The following is a 17122-nucleotide window of genomic DNA, read 5'->3' as shown; positions in this document are numbered from 1 at the left end:
GATTAGAACAATTAAAACATTTGGAACATACTCTGGATACAAATTAAATGTCCAAAAAAGCCAAATTGTCAGTTATGATTTTATTCCGGGTACTCCAGCTTCCTCCCACAATCAAAAAAAAAAAAAAAAATACATGACTTTTCAGGTGATTGGAGCCTCTAATTCTAGGAGTGAATGTGAATGAGAGTGGTTGTCTGCCTGGGTGTTGCCCTGCGATGGACTGGCGCCCTGTCCTGGGTGCACCCCCACCTAACACCCAGTGTGAGCACCGGCACCGGCAGACCCCCATGACCCTGAAAAATAGAAACAAGCCGGTCTGAAAATGGATGGATGGATGGATGGATGGATGGATGGATGGATGGATGGAACTTATCAAATATAAAATGTAAAGTTATCAAAAATATACGATATTAATTTTGGCCCCATAAATAAAAGAAAATTAAATCAGATTTGGACAGGTGGTCCCAGCTACCCTTAGGTATGCATAAAAGGATAGATATAATAAAAAATGAAAGTCTTTCCTCAAATCTTATACTTATGCCAATCTTTACCAGTTGGGTAAAGATTGGCATGGGGGGGTTAAAAGCGAAGGATTCAATTCAAAACACTTGAAATAACTGAACAAAGACAAAGGGGGAAAATCACTCCCGTCACAATTAAAGGGGAAGTATTATGAAAAAAATTACTTGATAATGATTTTGCTACAGTGATATACATTCCTTAAGCCTCATTCAGAGGGCCATAGTTGAAAAGGTTCCGTTTCATCCCTCCCGTGTTATTCCACATTTTGTAAAACGTCAGCTCCAAATGGGCCAGTTGGATTTTTCCCCACTAAATTGTCATAAGATGGAAACTCCTCCTCCTGACAATCCTGGCTCCTCCTACACTACATAACAATGTGAGCCCCTCCCTCTAAAACTACCTCACAGGTAAAACAAACATAGTGAAGGCAGGTTGAAATGACACTTAATATCACGGTTAATATCTTTACATTCAGTTTAAAGATAATCCGAAGAGCAGTGTGAGTGCTCACATTTAGTTTAATTTTCAGCAGCCATTATATTGCCTCGTATCGCCTTTATGGGATGATCTGACGCGTTTGTGACCCTATGCAAAGCAGCGGTTGGACAAAACAATGGACCATCATCTTAAATGGATTCTTTCTGTGGTCAGAAGAGGTGAGGATGACAAGAAAGCGACGTAGTAGCTCATGTGAGTGTTTGAAACAGCTGACAGTTGAGAGTTTACGTCTCTGCAGTGCAGCCCGAGCACTCACAATCAGTTTCATTTTTAGCATCCGTTATATCGCCTTGAATCGCTTTTATGGGATGATCTGACATGTTTATAACCCAATATGATGCAGTGGTCAGACAAAACAATGGACTATCACCTTAAATTGACTATTTTGTGGTCAGAAGAGGTGAGGAGGAGAAGATAGCGACTGCTAATGATTTACTCTCCTGCTGCTGTGATGAACACACACCAAAATAGCCTGTGTTTACACCTACTCATGCATATGCATGAAGGCCCCAAAATAACCTGTTTTTAGGAATGGTAAGACTTCAGAGAACAGGCAAGTTTGGGAAAATAAACCTCAAATACTATGTTGTTGGAGTTCTTAGAACAATTGGAGATTGGTGAAAAATAGCAAAATACTGGACCTTTAAGATAAAGAGTCCGGGCTCGCCATCAATCTCAGAGGAGGTTTGGCAAAACATGTGCTTCGTTCAGGCACTATGTAGGGATTTCTGTTAGCGCAATCTGATAAGATACTTTGTTACCCCAAATATTAAAGGTGTGCAGGGTGCTCTGACTGGAGGGCCTCTGTGTATGAGGAAATATGGGGAGCAGATGGCAGACTACTTTCCTATATTTTGGAATTGCCCAGACATTCGACCGTACTGGGCTGAGGTTGCACAAGCTAATAGTATTTTCAGTGGGGTGATCGACTGTTCTTTTCAAACAATCTATCTGGCAACATTGCAGCTGACCTTCCAAACTCAGATTAATACCTGCTGAAGAGAATACCAGTGGCCACTAAGAAGGCAGTGACTTGAAAGTGGTTACAGCCTGATCCTCCAACAGAGACGACAGGGAAAATATTATGGCCAATATTGAGAATACAGAGAGATTTTCTTTTACATTGAACCGGAAGATGAGTCAATTTTATGTTAATTGGGTAAAAGTGTGTATGTAACCCTGAAAAGTAATCATTGAGCCAATTATGAACTGACTTGTATCCCCCTTTTTTGTATATTCTCTTTTTGTCCACAATTATTTAAAAAAAAAGTCAAAAATAATAATGAACTGATCATTCACTCGTTACTGCTTATATTTTTAGATGGCTTATGTTTACTTTTAGAACATTGTTCAATTTCTACTAAATAGAGAAATGTAGTAATAAAGGGCTTGTTTGTTAATAACTTTATTGTAGATAACACTTATTGTGAAAGGCTGGAGTGGAAGTCACCATTACCATCAGGGACCATGTAACTATTTAGAAATACGATTACATTTCCTTTTTTAAACGGCCATGCATGTCTGAATCTATTATTAAAAGTTGCTTTACCTCATCACATCCAGGCAAAATATTGTTGGCAAAGACTTGGTGGTGGCACAATATTCTTAATATGGGAGAAAATAGAAATAATAAATCAGTGATTACCACATACATCTTTTGTTCAAGTTGCAGTAACTTGCTTTGTTGACTCCTTGAAAAAGGTAAAGTGAGGTGTCATGTCACCTGTCTCCTGTAGGGGGTCATAATCGTGTGGTTTTCTTGTGTGACATTTAGAATAAATATGCAGGCTAAAAATACCTGCAGGTTTTATCGTCAGTTTGTTTTTTAATAAAAGAGGAATTGACAAAGATCAAATAAATTCTGTTTTTATTTCCTTCTTTTGGCTAAAGGTGCAAACTAATATTTACCAACAAACAAGTGACTCGAGAGCCTGAAAATATGAAAAGCAGTGTTAAAAAAAATACATCTGATCAAGTTGGGGAAAAAAAAAAAAGAGAAATTCTATCCAGGAATATCAAATTGGTTTTAACTTCTGTACTTTAGCTACCATTGACCTCAATGTGTAGGGTCAATTTTGATAGCTGTAATGTTACAAAAATAGAGTATATTTAAACTTTAAGCATTGCACGGTTACTGACATACAAAAAACAAATACAAATCCTTAATGCAACTATATACACACTATAATACTCACATATAGCTGACACAAACCAACAGCACGGCCCTTCAGCTGTTTGTTTGACTATCACAATCACAGTGTGCTTTAAACACTGAAAACAGAGCTTCTGCTCATCATAAAAAGGACCATGTGCCTAAAGCTGCAGCTGACATTTTGTTGTTGCATTTTGTGAAATGACAAATAAAAGTAAACGTTGCCAAAACCAAACCAACCAACAAACATATTGATACCAAAGTCCAGAGAGCGTACTAGTGCTACAAATACAAGATGAAAACAAATGCTTTGGAACCACTGAATAGTAGCTGTGATTACCGATCCTTCAAAAATTTTACATTGATGATGATCTTCTCTGAGAATAAACAAATGGCAGATTTTACTTTTTATGAACCTACATAAAACTATTGATGTAGTGTTTGATGAAACATTTACATCTTGATCCAAAACTTCCCGTCTGTCAAACTACTGCTGAGCCGTGGGCTCAGTGATACTACCTTTAAAGCTACAACCCTTCTCTTAATGGTTGCTGTTCAATAATAAACAAGCTTATCAAAGCTCACAACAAAAAAAAAGAGGGGGGAGACAAACTCCTCATAAGTCGTCGTTAACCTTTGGGCCAAGTGAACAGTCTACTTTTTCATACCTTCTGTGACCACCTCGCAAAAACACGCTGCAGAGTTACAGGTCACTCTAAATAATAATAAATAACTCCACATGATGAAAAGTCATGTAATCTTGGGATGATGGTATAGTATGTAAGGTAACGCAGTGTAAACTGAGCAGCAAATCTCAGCCCAAGTGCAATCAAAGCACAGAAGTTAGTTTTTTTTGTAAAATATATAAATATGATCCAATTCAAAGGTTGGGATTTCATTTTACTTTAAGTTTAAGCATTCTGCTAATCATTTGAGTTAATGAGAACAATAGTGCGCTGTAAACTTGTTCATCTATAAATGAAAATCATCATTGCAATTTTAATCTTGACTTTTTCAGCTGCACAGACTGGAAATCAGAATTGAACTGGTGAAGACAAATCAAAGGCACAGGGACTGACTGATACAAACATCTTAAACAAAAAAAGCAGCAGAGGTTACTGCTCTGCCTTCTCCTGTGCACTGCCGGTCACTAGCAGCAGGTTGCAGGCCATGAACTGGACATTAAGCATGTTGCTGGTGTTTCCAGTATACAATCCCACTAGCTTGCTAGACGATCCGTCAGCTGGTGTCCCACTGTGAGAGCTGCGGATGTCCCACACACGTACCGAGTTGTCCATGGAGGAAGATGCCACGAGGCTGCTGTCCGGGCTGAACGAGAGGCTGGTGACGCTGTCCGTGTGTCCTCTCAAGTCTTTGAACAGCGTCCCTGAGGCTAAGTCCCACAGCTTCACCCGTTGGTCCTCACCAGCAGATGCCAGGTATTTCCCATTAGGGGAGAAAGCAAGAGACAACACAGGACCACGATGACCCGTAAAGAGGCGAACCGACCCCCCCTGCTGGGTGCTCCAAAGTCGGACAGTCTTGTCTGTAGAGCCTGTGGCCAGGTAGTTAGAGTTTGGGTGAAATTTGACACAGTCGACATCGGAGAGATGCCCAGCGTAGATTCGCAGTGGGTATGTGCGGGAGAATGTCCACAGGCGTGCGGTGCGGTCATGGGAACAGCTGGCAAAGTAAAGGCTGCAGGGACTGACGTCCACGTCCCACACTGGGTAGGCATGGCCCTGGTACAGTGTTGTATTGGTGAAGCTGCCCAGGTCCCAGTAACGAATTGTTGTGTCCTCAGAGCAGGACAGTAGGCCGGAGCTGTCTGTCAAGAAGGCGGTGCGAAATACGGGTCCACTGTGGCCTCGCAACGTCTTCACCTCGCTGCCGTCCTCCTCGTCCTCCTGTGAAAACAAGTGAAGTTGTGTTCAGACAATATAAAAGCCACCCCTTTTGCTGCTTCTTCAGCAGAAATCAGCAGGTTTTAGAATTTTCATCCTGCAATTAATCTTTGCATTTATTCTTAAAGTTGTGCCTGATAACCACACTTTATTTTACTTTGCCTATCCCACAGGTTTGGTCAGACTAATGAGTGTGATTATGATGACTGTTCCTGGTATGGTTCTCCGTTGTGGGGAATAAAACCTGCATTTGTACAAACATTTTCAGACTAACAAAGTTCCTTTTTTGTTTCAACAGGAACAGAAAAATGTGTCCTTATTTCCAGACCAGAGAAACCATGTAAATGTCACGTAGTTCTTACACTTCTGATCTGAGCGTTCTCCCCACAATGAGTCAAGGAGTGCATAATTGGTCAGCAATTTAAAGTAAGCATGGTTTGTTCCGTTTTTAAATCATTATTGGTTAAATGAGCTTAATGTGAAAATGCACGCTAAATTAACAGCATAATGTAACAGAGGTTGTCAAAATAAAGGAGGCCAATAAGCCAACAAAAAAAAACTGGCAGGCATCCGAGAGGTGTGTTCAGATTAATGTAAATACAGTGTGACAATAATAAAGTTTTGCCCCCAGTGTTGCACATAACTGATTAGAGTGATCACCAACAATGTTCTTCAACAATTCAAGCTTTTCCCTAAAAACTACACAATGATCAAAAAATAAAAAATAAATATTCCTCCTTCCCTGTTAAACACACGATTCTCCTCCGTCAACTATAAAAACTGTTCTTTAATGTCTCCATGCACACAGTCAGGCAGAAAGAGTGATACACACCAGTGGGAAGAATTTCTTCTCATTATCCACACCCACATTATGCAGTATTCAGTGCTGGTTTGGTCCTGGATCTCAGACTAAGACTACATAGAAGATTTGTCAGATGTTTGGACCAGACACACCTCACATCAAGCCAATTTGTTTGGGCCATGTTTTTTTTTTGTTTTTTTTAAAACAAGCATGAATTGCAAAATGACATGAAATATACCCTCAAATAAGTATGATATGACGATCTTAGATTGCGACGACAATCTAATAAAGCACAGAGATGGTCAAACCAGCTTTAGTGCACATTTAATCTCTTGCATGCTGTGTCTGTGCCCATAAACAGACGCTGCCAAAGTTTTTCCTTTTGCCGGATCACACCATTTGCTAATTAGCTTTATGTTGCCAAAGGCATGGGTGATAAAATCGAGTTTGTCGATATATGAAGTTTTCTATGGGTGGCGATAGAGAAAATGACACTGTTGCCTAAATCAATATAATTTTATTTTAAAGATTTTTTTGCATTTTGATTTTTTTCACCATGGCTCTGATTTGTGTCCAACTCGCCGCAGGTCCTCTCAGCAACAACACCATGCCCTCACTCAATTAGTGCTTGTCGGGCTCAGCTCGGGTTCTGTTACTGCTCTGTCTGACCCGCGTTAACCCACAGAGCAGTAACAGAACCTGATAAAGCAGCATTTTTCTGTGCCGCCTTGAACAGAAAATGTGTCCTTATCTGACAGTCAAAAGGGGGAAAAACAGGTGTCGTGCCAATCAAAGACCCCTAGTAATCCTGCTCAATACGAGAGGAACCGCAGGTTCAGACATTTGGTGTGTGTGCTTGGCTAAGGAGCCAATGGTGCGAGGCTACCATCTGTGGGATTATGACTGAACACCTCTAAGTCAGAATCCCGCCTACACGTGATGATACCGGAGCGACGCGGACCTTCGGTTGTTCTCGGATAGCTTGTGCAGAGAGCCTTTCGTGACTGGGCCAAGTGTGGCCGGAAGTCGGTCGCCCCACTCCCATCTCGGAACTCACTTTCGTGGAGGACCTGGTGCTAAATCACTTGCAGACGACCTGATTCTGGGTCAGGGTTTCGTACGTAGCAGAGCAGCTTCACGCTGCGATCTATTGAAAGTCATCCCTCGATCCAAGCTTTTTTTTTTTTTTTTTTTTTGAAAGACCCCCTAACAGAATCTGCCAACCCTGGGGGCCGATTCTGTCTGGGGGACATAGAAGGTGTGTATCTAGCTAAGGAGCAGTTGGAAATGATTGGAAGAATGTGTCACACAACAGAAGACATTGTGAAAGCAGAAAACATGAATGTAAAGCTGAAGTGGTATAAAATCACTCCTCACCTCCTCTTCTAGAACATCACAGGCCAGTCTGATGTGTGACACGTCGGCCTGATGTGGCCTAGCCTTTAACTTCCTGGCTCGAAGGCTCCACAACTTTATAGTGGAGCTGTCAAATCCAGCAGCGAGGAGCCGACTGTCAGCAGATACTTCTGCTGTGTTCAGCATCTGCTCTGTGTGGTGGAAGGCATAGAAACACACTGTGGTGAGAGAAGGAGGTCCTTCGCGCACCTTCTTGATGCAGTCTTGCAGAGTGTCCAGGGCCGCCTCGTTCTGTGGAATGCCAGCGGGAACCTCCACCCCCTCGCCTCCATCTACTCCATCCACTCCTGCCCAGGAGGAAGAGGTGGAGTTTGGGGCAGTCATGGCCCCACCGGCCCCTGCATACAACTGATAGTCTGTCCTCCTCAATGCCGTCACCTCTACCTGCAGATGTGTGCAGAGAGCCCGGCAGAGGGCGCTGTTGTCCTCACTCTGCAGATAGCGCAGTAAATAGCTGTATGCAGGTTCAGTCAGGTGAACCAAGTATTTGTGGTCCAGAAAAGCAATAAGTCTGGGGTTAGCTGTAATGTCCTGAGCAGTGAGAACATGGCGGAGCTGCTCTATGGTGGCACGCTGCTCACTGTCTTGCAGAAAAGCACCATGGAAACGACTGTAAAAACCATCTACTGCCCCCTTCAAGCCACAGCGCACCATGTCCAAGTGAAGGTAAACAAAAAGTGGGTAGAGGATGCTGCTTACTTCTTTTGCCCAGGATATGTCTGCTTCTGTTAGGGAGAAGAAGAAAAAAAGATTTTAGTCTTATCAAATATATTTCTATAGTCAAAATTATTCTTTAGGTCCAATAGAGGGGGACCAAAGGATAATTCACATTTTGAAAGAACAGAAATCTGCTGACATTGTTATAAACTAATTTTAGATCAATAGCATTCCAGAGGGGTATTTCACCAAACCCAGCTCAGGTTTAACCTGAGAATCTGGCTTCATTAAAGGTGCAATATGTGGAATTTTTAACTTTTAAATAATTCTGAAATACCTAAAATACAAATTTGAGTGTTAAGAAACATGTCCTTAGCTGTCTTGCCATATGTGATTTCTTTACTACATAGTTATATATACCTGTAGTACCTATTTTCCACTGGTTGGGTGAGTATAAGCCTACTTACAGCAGAGCAGTCCCTGAACTCAACCATCTCTGGTAACAAACCTCCATCAAACCGATCAACGGTGCGCTACCCGTGAGGTTTACAACTAACAAACAACTGCTTGAACATCTTCACTCATGAACGTATCACACATGTAAAGCTGGACGATATACATTGGCCTATCAAAAACATTTCCAGGATGTAGCAGAGAATATTGTCACCTGTACATTCAGTGGTCAGAACCGGATATGGCGGAGGTGTCAGTTTTACTCAAAATATGTCACCTGGTGGTGGCAGAAATTGCTTGCAAATCTCACATATTGCCCCTTTAAGCCAGGTTCTAACTAGAACAGCCATTTCATCAACGAGAAAACACCTTCGTTACCATAGTAACACAGTCCGTGGCGCAAACCTGCTCCCGACCAGGTTTAAGCAACAGGCTTGGCTTAAGCTGCAGACGCACGCTCGTAAAACCTCAACATCATTATTAAAGAAATTATTTAGTGATGCTTTAAAACACTCAAAGATCTACAAAAGGAAAAAGGAGTCAAAAAGACTTCTGTTGTACTTGTATTAATATTTTTTAAATACTGCTTTAATACGGTATTTTAAAAGGAAATTAAACAGAATATCATGATAAATGTTTAAACCGATACAAATGATGATAGCATCATTGCCTTATTACATGTTTAATGTGTACTTTTTAATGAGATGACCACAATCTCCATGTGTTTAAACCATCAGTAATAATTTGTCTATAGAAAGACACGTGTATATTCATCGCCTCCGTTTACCGCACGGTATAAATGTCCATTCATTGATCAGAGATTATTAATGAGAAAGCTGTGAATATACGGAGAGGGAGGGGCTGTTCAGGGATAGTCACAGGGCAGAGTGAAGGCTCCCCAATGACATAAATACACTATCGTTTTAAAGTGCGCTGTGCACCTGCAGCGGGCGCGTCTGCAGTGTTGGACGCGACATCCAACAGCTTCACTAAGCGCTGCTGCTCCCTCTCTTCATTCTAATTTAATGTTTAATGCCGAGTTCATCAAACACTCACAGGTCTCATAAATTACTTGTTATATGAATGTGAGCTACAGCATCGTCTTTTATTAAACACTGACAGGTGTTAAAAAAAACTCATCTCATAAATTGACTAAATACCATCTTTAACCTTTTACTACTTTTAAGATGTTCCAACCAAATAAACATTTTAAACGTGTCAGTCCTTTATTTACTACTCAGTAACAGGTGATGTCATGTCCTGTTGGTATCAACATCGGTTCCTATTGGCTGTTTAATCAGAGTAAAAGCTGCAGCGCATACGCCCTCACGTCTCTAATCATTAAATCTGTGATCGATCTTGTGGGTCTTATGAAGACGAGCATGAAGCTAAACACTATCAGCTGGCTTGGCTCAGCTGGGGAGCTCCAAGCTGAGAAGAGTTTGATGAATGGGAAAAACCAGCATGGTCACGGACGGCTTGGGTAAGCCAGGTTTAAACCGTAAGCCTGGCTCTACTAAGAACACTTTGATGAAATATCAACCAGCTTTCTTTGACTATTGCATTTTAAAAAATTTGGCAGAAAACAGTGAAATACAAAAGCAGTGATTTTTCATCTATAATACCAAGTGTTTGTGCAGATTGGAACACCTTCAGGACTCATTCTGAATCATAACTACACTAGCTTTTCAAGAAACCTGACTTTGAACAACCTTTTAGGACAGGATTTCTGATAAAAAAAATGTATACATTCTGATAATACATTGTATTTATAATGCACTTTATAATGAAACAATGGGTGCACTTACATATTCTATGTATATTTTCCCAAACTTTTATATACTTTTGTTAATTTAATTTCTACCACATATTGTCACTCAGAAGCTGGTTTAAAAAAATAAAAAAACTCTCATTCTACATCAACATGACCATGAGCATTGTAATCATACCTGAGAGAAAAGAGCGCAGCCTGGAATACTGACTCTCGTATTGCAGTGGATCAGACTGGCAGGGAGCAGCAGAAATCACGTTGGGACACCCCGACTCTGACTGCACTGCTCAGAGGAAAAGAGGTAGAAAGTATTTTCACTTGAAAAGTAAAATAGTAGTAAGCAGCACTTTGGATTATAGAACTTGATTAAATCGGTAGGGCTAAATGTCCTGCTTAAATGTGACAAATATAATTTATAACTATAAAAATACAATCACAAATTCACAAAATTCCACCAGCATCAGAATGGTGTTTTAAAGACTATAAGAAACTCCAAAAAGTAAATACAAAAAAATAACAACAGATCCTAATAAAGCATGTAGAGTAAATAATTTCTAAACTTTTTTTGAGAGCCAGACATTTTTACCTGCCCTGTGAATTAATTAAAGTAGTGCGTAATTTGCCAGTAAACAATATAAAACAGATCAGCAATCAAAATCACTTTTTGTAAGGAGAGAAGAAATATAGAACCCAGATCTCACTTTTTGGCACGAACTGCTGTTATCAAGCTGTAACATAACTTTAAAATAATGTTTCGTGAAAAATGCAGTGAACAGAGCAATACTAGTGACAAAATACAATTCAACCTACTATCATTTAAAAAAAAAAATAAAATAAAATAATCCTGACTGGTAAACCAGCTTTATTGTTTGAAAATATTAAGATATGTAAACCAAACACACATTCTACGAGGCATGATCTGGTCATTAATCGGCCTAGAACTAATTTAATGCAAAAGTTTGTCCTATCTAAATCTTCTCAACTATGGAATAAACTACCTAAAAAACTAAGGAACTTAAAAACCCACACTAAAAACCCTGCTGTACATGAGATTGTTCTATTAGAGTTTTTATTATTGTATTTGTATTTTATTCTGTTTTTGCTACTGTGTATTAATTGTAAATATGTTGCTGCTTTTAATTAGGGACCTCAGGGAGACTAGCAACCACTATGGTGGAAGCTAATGAGGATCCCGATATTAAACACTCCATATAATAGGAATATCTTTTAAACTGTTCTGAATAGGCAATAATCCTATATTGCAACGTTTGAGAGAGAAAAAAATATATGAAGTGGCTATTCATACGTAGCCGTACATACAGAATGTTGGTATATTGATGCGGCTACGTACGTACAGCCACTGCAAAAAATATAAAAAGTGGCCATCCGGACGGTTGACTTATCAATATATCGACATTCTATCCGTACGCAGCACCCCGGTTTGGTCAGTTTAGGTCACATGATAGGTCAGTCATTGGCCAGGTTAGGTCACATGACTAAGACTAAACCTTACCCTAAACCTAACCCTAAAAATTGTTACCACATTGAGTTATACCCTAACCCTAAGACGCTATGTAAGTGTATTTCGATAACGGTACCAATAGCACCAAGGGGTGTCCGTACAGCAACCGTACAAATAAACACTTTCAAAAATGTATCAGGCAATAGCGTCGGGGAGTGACTATCCGTACGTTTGCCATCTCAATATAGCAACATTCTATCATACGCAGCGCCCCTATTTGGCCAATTTAGGTCACGTGATAGGTAGGGATGGGAATTGAAAACCAGTTCTTTCTGAGAACCGGTTCCCAGTAATCCAATTCCTAAGAATTGTTTGTTTGCTTGCCTGTCAATTCTGCACATCAGTTCCTCTTACGTTGCAAATACGTAACGATAAACTCCTCCAAGTCCTGTATATTGTGTTTATGCTAGAACCAAGCGAAGCTCCTTTCACCATATAGTTGTTTGCTGTCCACCGCAGAGAATCCACCTCCTCCACCCACAGCTGTGCTGTCGTCCGACCTGTGTTTGAAGCGTCAAGTTGCTATGCTACTGTTATGGCAATTATTATATTCATCATATCGTCAAATGTATGTGTACAATTTGTCATGTTTTAATACATGATGACTCCATTACTCCATTACACTTTTGAACAGCTGAATCATGATTAAACAGTACAGATCGTACTCAGTGCAACACAGCCAAGGCCAGAGTCTCTGCTCACATGCAGATACACACACACACTATCAAGGAGATAAGAGTGGCGCCACATCTTCCTCATAACATATACGTCTTCATCATCCTCAAATCTTTCCACTATTGGGCATCTGACTCTCCCCTCCTCCTTACCCCAGAGTGGAACTTTGCTGTTATCTATATAAAAAGCTTAAGCTTTGAAACTGTTAGTCAGAGCGTTGGAACGGGTCTTGAACGGGTTTTGCATTTTTGCTTTGCCACCAGCATTTGTTTTTCATTCTTTCAGGATGGAAGCTTCTTCTTTACTCCTTTTTATTTTATCTTATAATAAATCTTTTTTATAAAACCATCAATGCTCCGCCTGGACTCCATCATTCAACCAGAGCAATAAATCATGTCTCCAAATGAGGTCAACCGCAAATTCAGCCGTAACACTACTCACTTCTGGGTTCTGTACACTCCCACAAAAGTTGCTTCTTGCACAGACTTTTCTTTCAAAAACAACAAACTTCAGCAAGAACACACACCTTGTCGCCAGTTAATGTCCTCATAACAAGTAATCAGACAGGGGAGACGGACTAGTACTGATCATTGTCTTTAGTTTGCTCATTCACACGTTCACACACACGGGTGATGACGTCACATGTATTAACGGGGACTCTGAAGGTCTATTTATAGAAATGTAAACAAAGGGTAAACTAAAGCTTTACCATTTAAATACATAACAATAAGTGCAGCTGTACTTTTGGTTAATATGTTATTTTTGTTTTACAGAATAATTATTTGTTTTATGTCTGAATTAGTTTTGGATCAAGTTGTTCAAGTTCAAAAGGAGCACTGTAAATATTCTCAATTTTTTGTAGCCACAATGTGTCATATGTTGTAATAATAATAATTCATCAATTTTATATAGCGCTTTTGTAAATATTATTATCCAGTGAAAATCTATACCTGGTGGATTAAGAGAGAGCTGATATTCCTGCAGGAAATTAAAGAGACAAAGATAAGATAATATATAGTTAAAGCAAACAAATCCATTTGTATTATTTAATTCCCTCACCCAATGAGAATCGATAAGAGAATTGGTAAGGATTGGAAACGATAAGCCGTATCAATAATGGAATCTCTAAATTCTTATCAATTCCCATCCCTAGTGATAGGTCAGTCATTTGTCAGTTTAGGTCGCGTGACTAAGACTAAATCTTACCCTAAACCTGCTGCGATATTGGGTTATAACCTAACTCTGAACCTAATCCTAACCCGCAACATACGTGCACTTCGGTAACAGTACCAATAGCACCAGGGGGTGTCCGTACGGCAACAGTACAAATAGACACTTTAATAGCGTCGTGTAGTGACTCTAGCGATTTTTTGGGAAAGCCAGAGGCGTCTCCATCTCTACATGCTCACTGGTGAGGCTGGCAGCCATCTCCTCCGCAGACTGGAACAGTTTGGCTCCTTTCAGAGAGCCGTCCGTGTCCGCATACTGCCTCCTCTTCAGGTACTGAGTAACCGTAAACTGGATCTGCTCCGTGCGAACCCGCTTCATGACCTGTAAACCAGCAACACATCACAACGACGCGTCAGTTGCACATAATTCACAGAACTACATAAACATCGAATACAGACAAGTTAAACACGCAAACTCTTCATCATCTCCAAGCACAGCCCTAATAAACGGGACAGAAATGTGGTACCTGAACACAGCATCTTCCTCAGAAGCTAGTGACTTAGCACATAAGCTACTAATTCATTCAACACATCACCCATATTTATGTACTACAATCGATTCAGTAGCTTAAAGCAACAATCTTAGATTACTTGTTGTTAGAAATTAATCTGAATTTATCCCTACGGGTGAGTAAATAGAGAACACAGCTGTCAGGTGTGCACACAGACGCCAGTAGCTCCGTAGACCGAGCTAACTGCTAACAGCAGCAGCGGGCCTGGTGCTACCACACTGTGAGTGAAATTATCCGGTTTTCACAGCGGTGTCCACACTCACTGCATGTCGGGTTGTCCCCCTCCTTCCTCAGTCACTGTGCAAAATACGCTAGACCCATAAAGAGCATCAATTTCTGAGAGCTACGCGGTTGCCTCGGGCTACTCCATCGTGGTTGATCTGATCAATCCGGATGTCAGTCTCCATGGACTCGGGCTATTCAACCTGCTTCTTCACGGTTTGCTCACGGATCGAAATCAACTGTAAAGTACATACTGCCATCTAGTGCATGGATGTAAAGCTTTTTTTATTTATTTATTTTTTTTAAAAGATGTACAATTACAAACAAAAAGGTACAATTCACATTTCTAGAGATTATAGACAAAGGAAGAAAAACACAACCCCCCAAAAATCAAAACAAAAAAACCCATCATAGATCATGATGTAAAGTGCATAGACATCATGTGTGATATCTATGTAAAATGTACCTTCTGGGTCATTCCATATCATTTCACAAATGGCTTCAGCCTCAAAAAATTCTGTAATTTTTACCAATTATTCCGTGATTGTACAATAGACACACAGTTCATTTTTAGTTTGAGATATGGCCCATTTAGTGAGGTAAGCATGTTTTGATTTTTCTGTATTCCTAATTTTCTTCCATTTTCAGCTTTTAATATCTCAGGAAGTACATCAGAAAAGGAAACTGAAATATGTTATAGTAATACAGCTCGACACACTCTCTCAGAATATACAAAAACATCAGCTATACGTCCTATCTGGTGGACATGCCAGCCCCTCAGAATTAGGAAAAAGATTGTAGGGGTTTCAGGCTCAAACATATGGAAGCCCATTTCCACCACAAAAAAAAAAAAAAAAAAATCACCAAGGAAAGTCATAATTATGAGTTAGTAAAGTCATAATTATGAGATAGAAACATTTTTGGTACATCCATCTGTACCCATGGCACTGACCAGAAATGTCCATTTGTTGTCCAATAAATAGAACTACTTCAGCCACATCAGTTTTATCCTTTCGACACCAGAGCCTCTTTTTGCTTAATATCTTTTCAAGGGTGCGTTTACTCAGCATATTTCGATGTGAATTTGCAAGCAAAAAAAGTATTTCATCATTTGTAAAGCCCTGTCTAAAGCAGTCTTTGATAGTCTTATCAGCCATCTCTCAGTGTCAGCTCACCACATGAACAAGCTGCTGTAAATGTGTTTAAGTATCTCATAATTATGACTTTCTATCTCATTATTATGACTTTGTTTCCCATAATTATGACTTTCCTTGGTGATTTTTTTTTTTTTTTTTAGTGGCGGAAACGGGCTTCCATACAAACATGTTAAAGCCTTTAGTAAAAAAAAAAAAAAAAAACACTGCATATGGCTTAACTCCCTGTAATTTCATCAGTTTCTACATAGACTGTTGAAATCACTAAAAGGGGACAGTCTCAAGACAGTCTCTTGAACTGCTCCCCAGGCGCCGCAAAAATGGCTGCCCACTGCTCCTCAGGGATGGGTTCAATGCAGAGGACACATTCCATGTATGTAATAACATTACATGGCCAATTAAAGGCAAAAGCCCCGATTTAATCTTAATCTTTTTTAAATCCGAAAAAATACTTTTTTTTTTTTACTGTTTTAATTGGTCCATAACTGCATGTGGAAATGTTAGGAAAAAAATCTGATCTCAGCTTTGATTTATAGTATAAAAGTTAGTCTTTCTTGGGATATAAAACATTTTTTCTTTATGCAACTTCGTTTTTATTTTGGATTCAAACTTTGGTGTTATTTCACCTTTGGTGAATATTGAAAATCCTTTACATGAGGTTATTGTAGCTTTCCTCTGTGTCTTATAATAATTTATTGTGTATTAGTTTGTGACTAGTAACATTAGAAAATAAATAAATAAACATTGCATCAGAAAAACATTTATTTTTGAAAACATAATATTTATTATGGATACATTTATTTTTGAATATTTTTTAAAAAGATAATCAAAAAATGGTACATTACCCTTTTTGGTGCTCTTTGGTAACTGATTCTGATTTGTGCATGATTTGAATTGTTTTTAGGTCTACCAAACCATATAGTGCTTTCTGTTTGGTGAAGACTGGGTTTGATGGTTCTTTCCAGGTGTTTTTATTAAGTTTTTATTGCTCTTTTGTGAAGGTTGAATGTTATGTCCGTATTTGTTTTACATGTGTCCCCCACTTCAACACAGTTATGTATGGGTGAATGAAGGAACAGAACAAGATGTATAGTGATGACTGATTTAAACAAGCCTGACTGATCTATGTGTGAACTATGAAGAAACCGAGTTCGAAACCTAATTCAAGAGGCGGTTTAGCCTATAAATAAGATCACATAGACAAAGAGAAATTAACTATAGGCCTAAATGCAAAAAACGAGACTATACTGAAGACAGTTGAAGTAGCTCTCTGTTACTGAAAGGTTGACTCCTTGCTTCCCACCACCACTGCTCTACAAAATCACAAAACCACCTTTAAATCTTTCCATTCTAAAAATACAATGAAAACAAATACTAAAACAGCTATTGCTTTTTGAAATGTAAAACGATTGAATTACAAACTTCATATTTCTGAAGCATCTGACGATGGTGTCATTTTGTCAAGTTGGTGTTGCCAGATTCTGTACACTTGAAATGGATTTGTAGAAACATTATTGGGGACTTGGTCATTGTGTGAACTGTCACTTGGACGCCTCTGCACTCAAACCATATTGTTAAGTTTGTTAATAAAGTTTGTACAAACGGGCGGGCGATGCAGTGACGTCTAATAGAA

At 39.4% G+C, this 17122-nt stretch overlaps 1 protein-coding gene across 2 annotated transcripts; it reads right to left on the bottom strand.

The window, feature by feature from the left end:
- Positions 1–2870: 2870 nt before the first annotated feature.
- Positions 2871–14553, bottom strand: taf5l (TAF5-like RNA polymerase II, p300/CBP-associated factor (PCAF)-associated factor). 2 transcript variants are annotated; one of them, XM_028454493.1, is made up of 5 exons: positions 14377–14553; positions 13782–13923; positions 10354–10458; positions 7256–8019; positions 2871–5079 (listed from the first exon to the last, which is right to left on the bottom strand). In XM_028454493.1, exons 2-5 carry the CDS (start codon positions 13918–13920, stop codon positions 4288–4290), a joined length of 1800 nt encoding a protein of 599 aa, XP_028310294.1. In that variant the 5' UTR covers positions 13921–13923; positions 14377–14553; the 3' UTR covers positions 2871–4287. The 2 variants fall into 2 exon arrangements, with proteins under 2 accessions (XP_028310294.1, XP_028310298.1); XM_028454497.1 differs by lacking the exon at positions 2871–5079 and adding an exon at positions 7063–7156.
- Between the last annotated feature and the right edge of the window lie 2569 nt (positions 14554–17122).

Source organism: Gouania willdenowi, chromosome 1 (assembly GCF_900634775.1).
Source record: "Gouania willdenowi chromosome 1, fGouWil2.1, whole genome shotgun sequence".
Classification (NCBI taxonomy): Eukaryota; Metazoa; Chordata; class Actinopteri; order Blenniiformes; family Gobiesocidae; genus Gouania; species Gouania willdenowi.
This window is presented reverse-complemented; position numbering and strand designations above follow the sequence as displayed.

Coding starts and splice junctions, on each gene's coding strand:
- taf5l (XM_028454493.1), bottom strand. CDS start 13,920: ATGAAGCGGGTTCGCACGGAGCAGATCCAGTTTACGGTTACTCAGTAC. Junction 10,459..13,781: donor GATGGCTGCCAGCCTCACCA/GTGAGCATGTAG, acceptor TCCTCTGAGCAG/TGCAGTCAGAGTCGGGGTGT. Junction 5,080..7,255: donor GTGATGTTCTAGAAGAGGAG/GTGAGGAGTGAT, acceptor TTGTTTTCACAG/GAGGACGAGGAGGACGGCAG.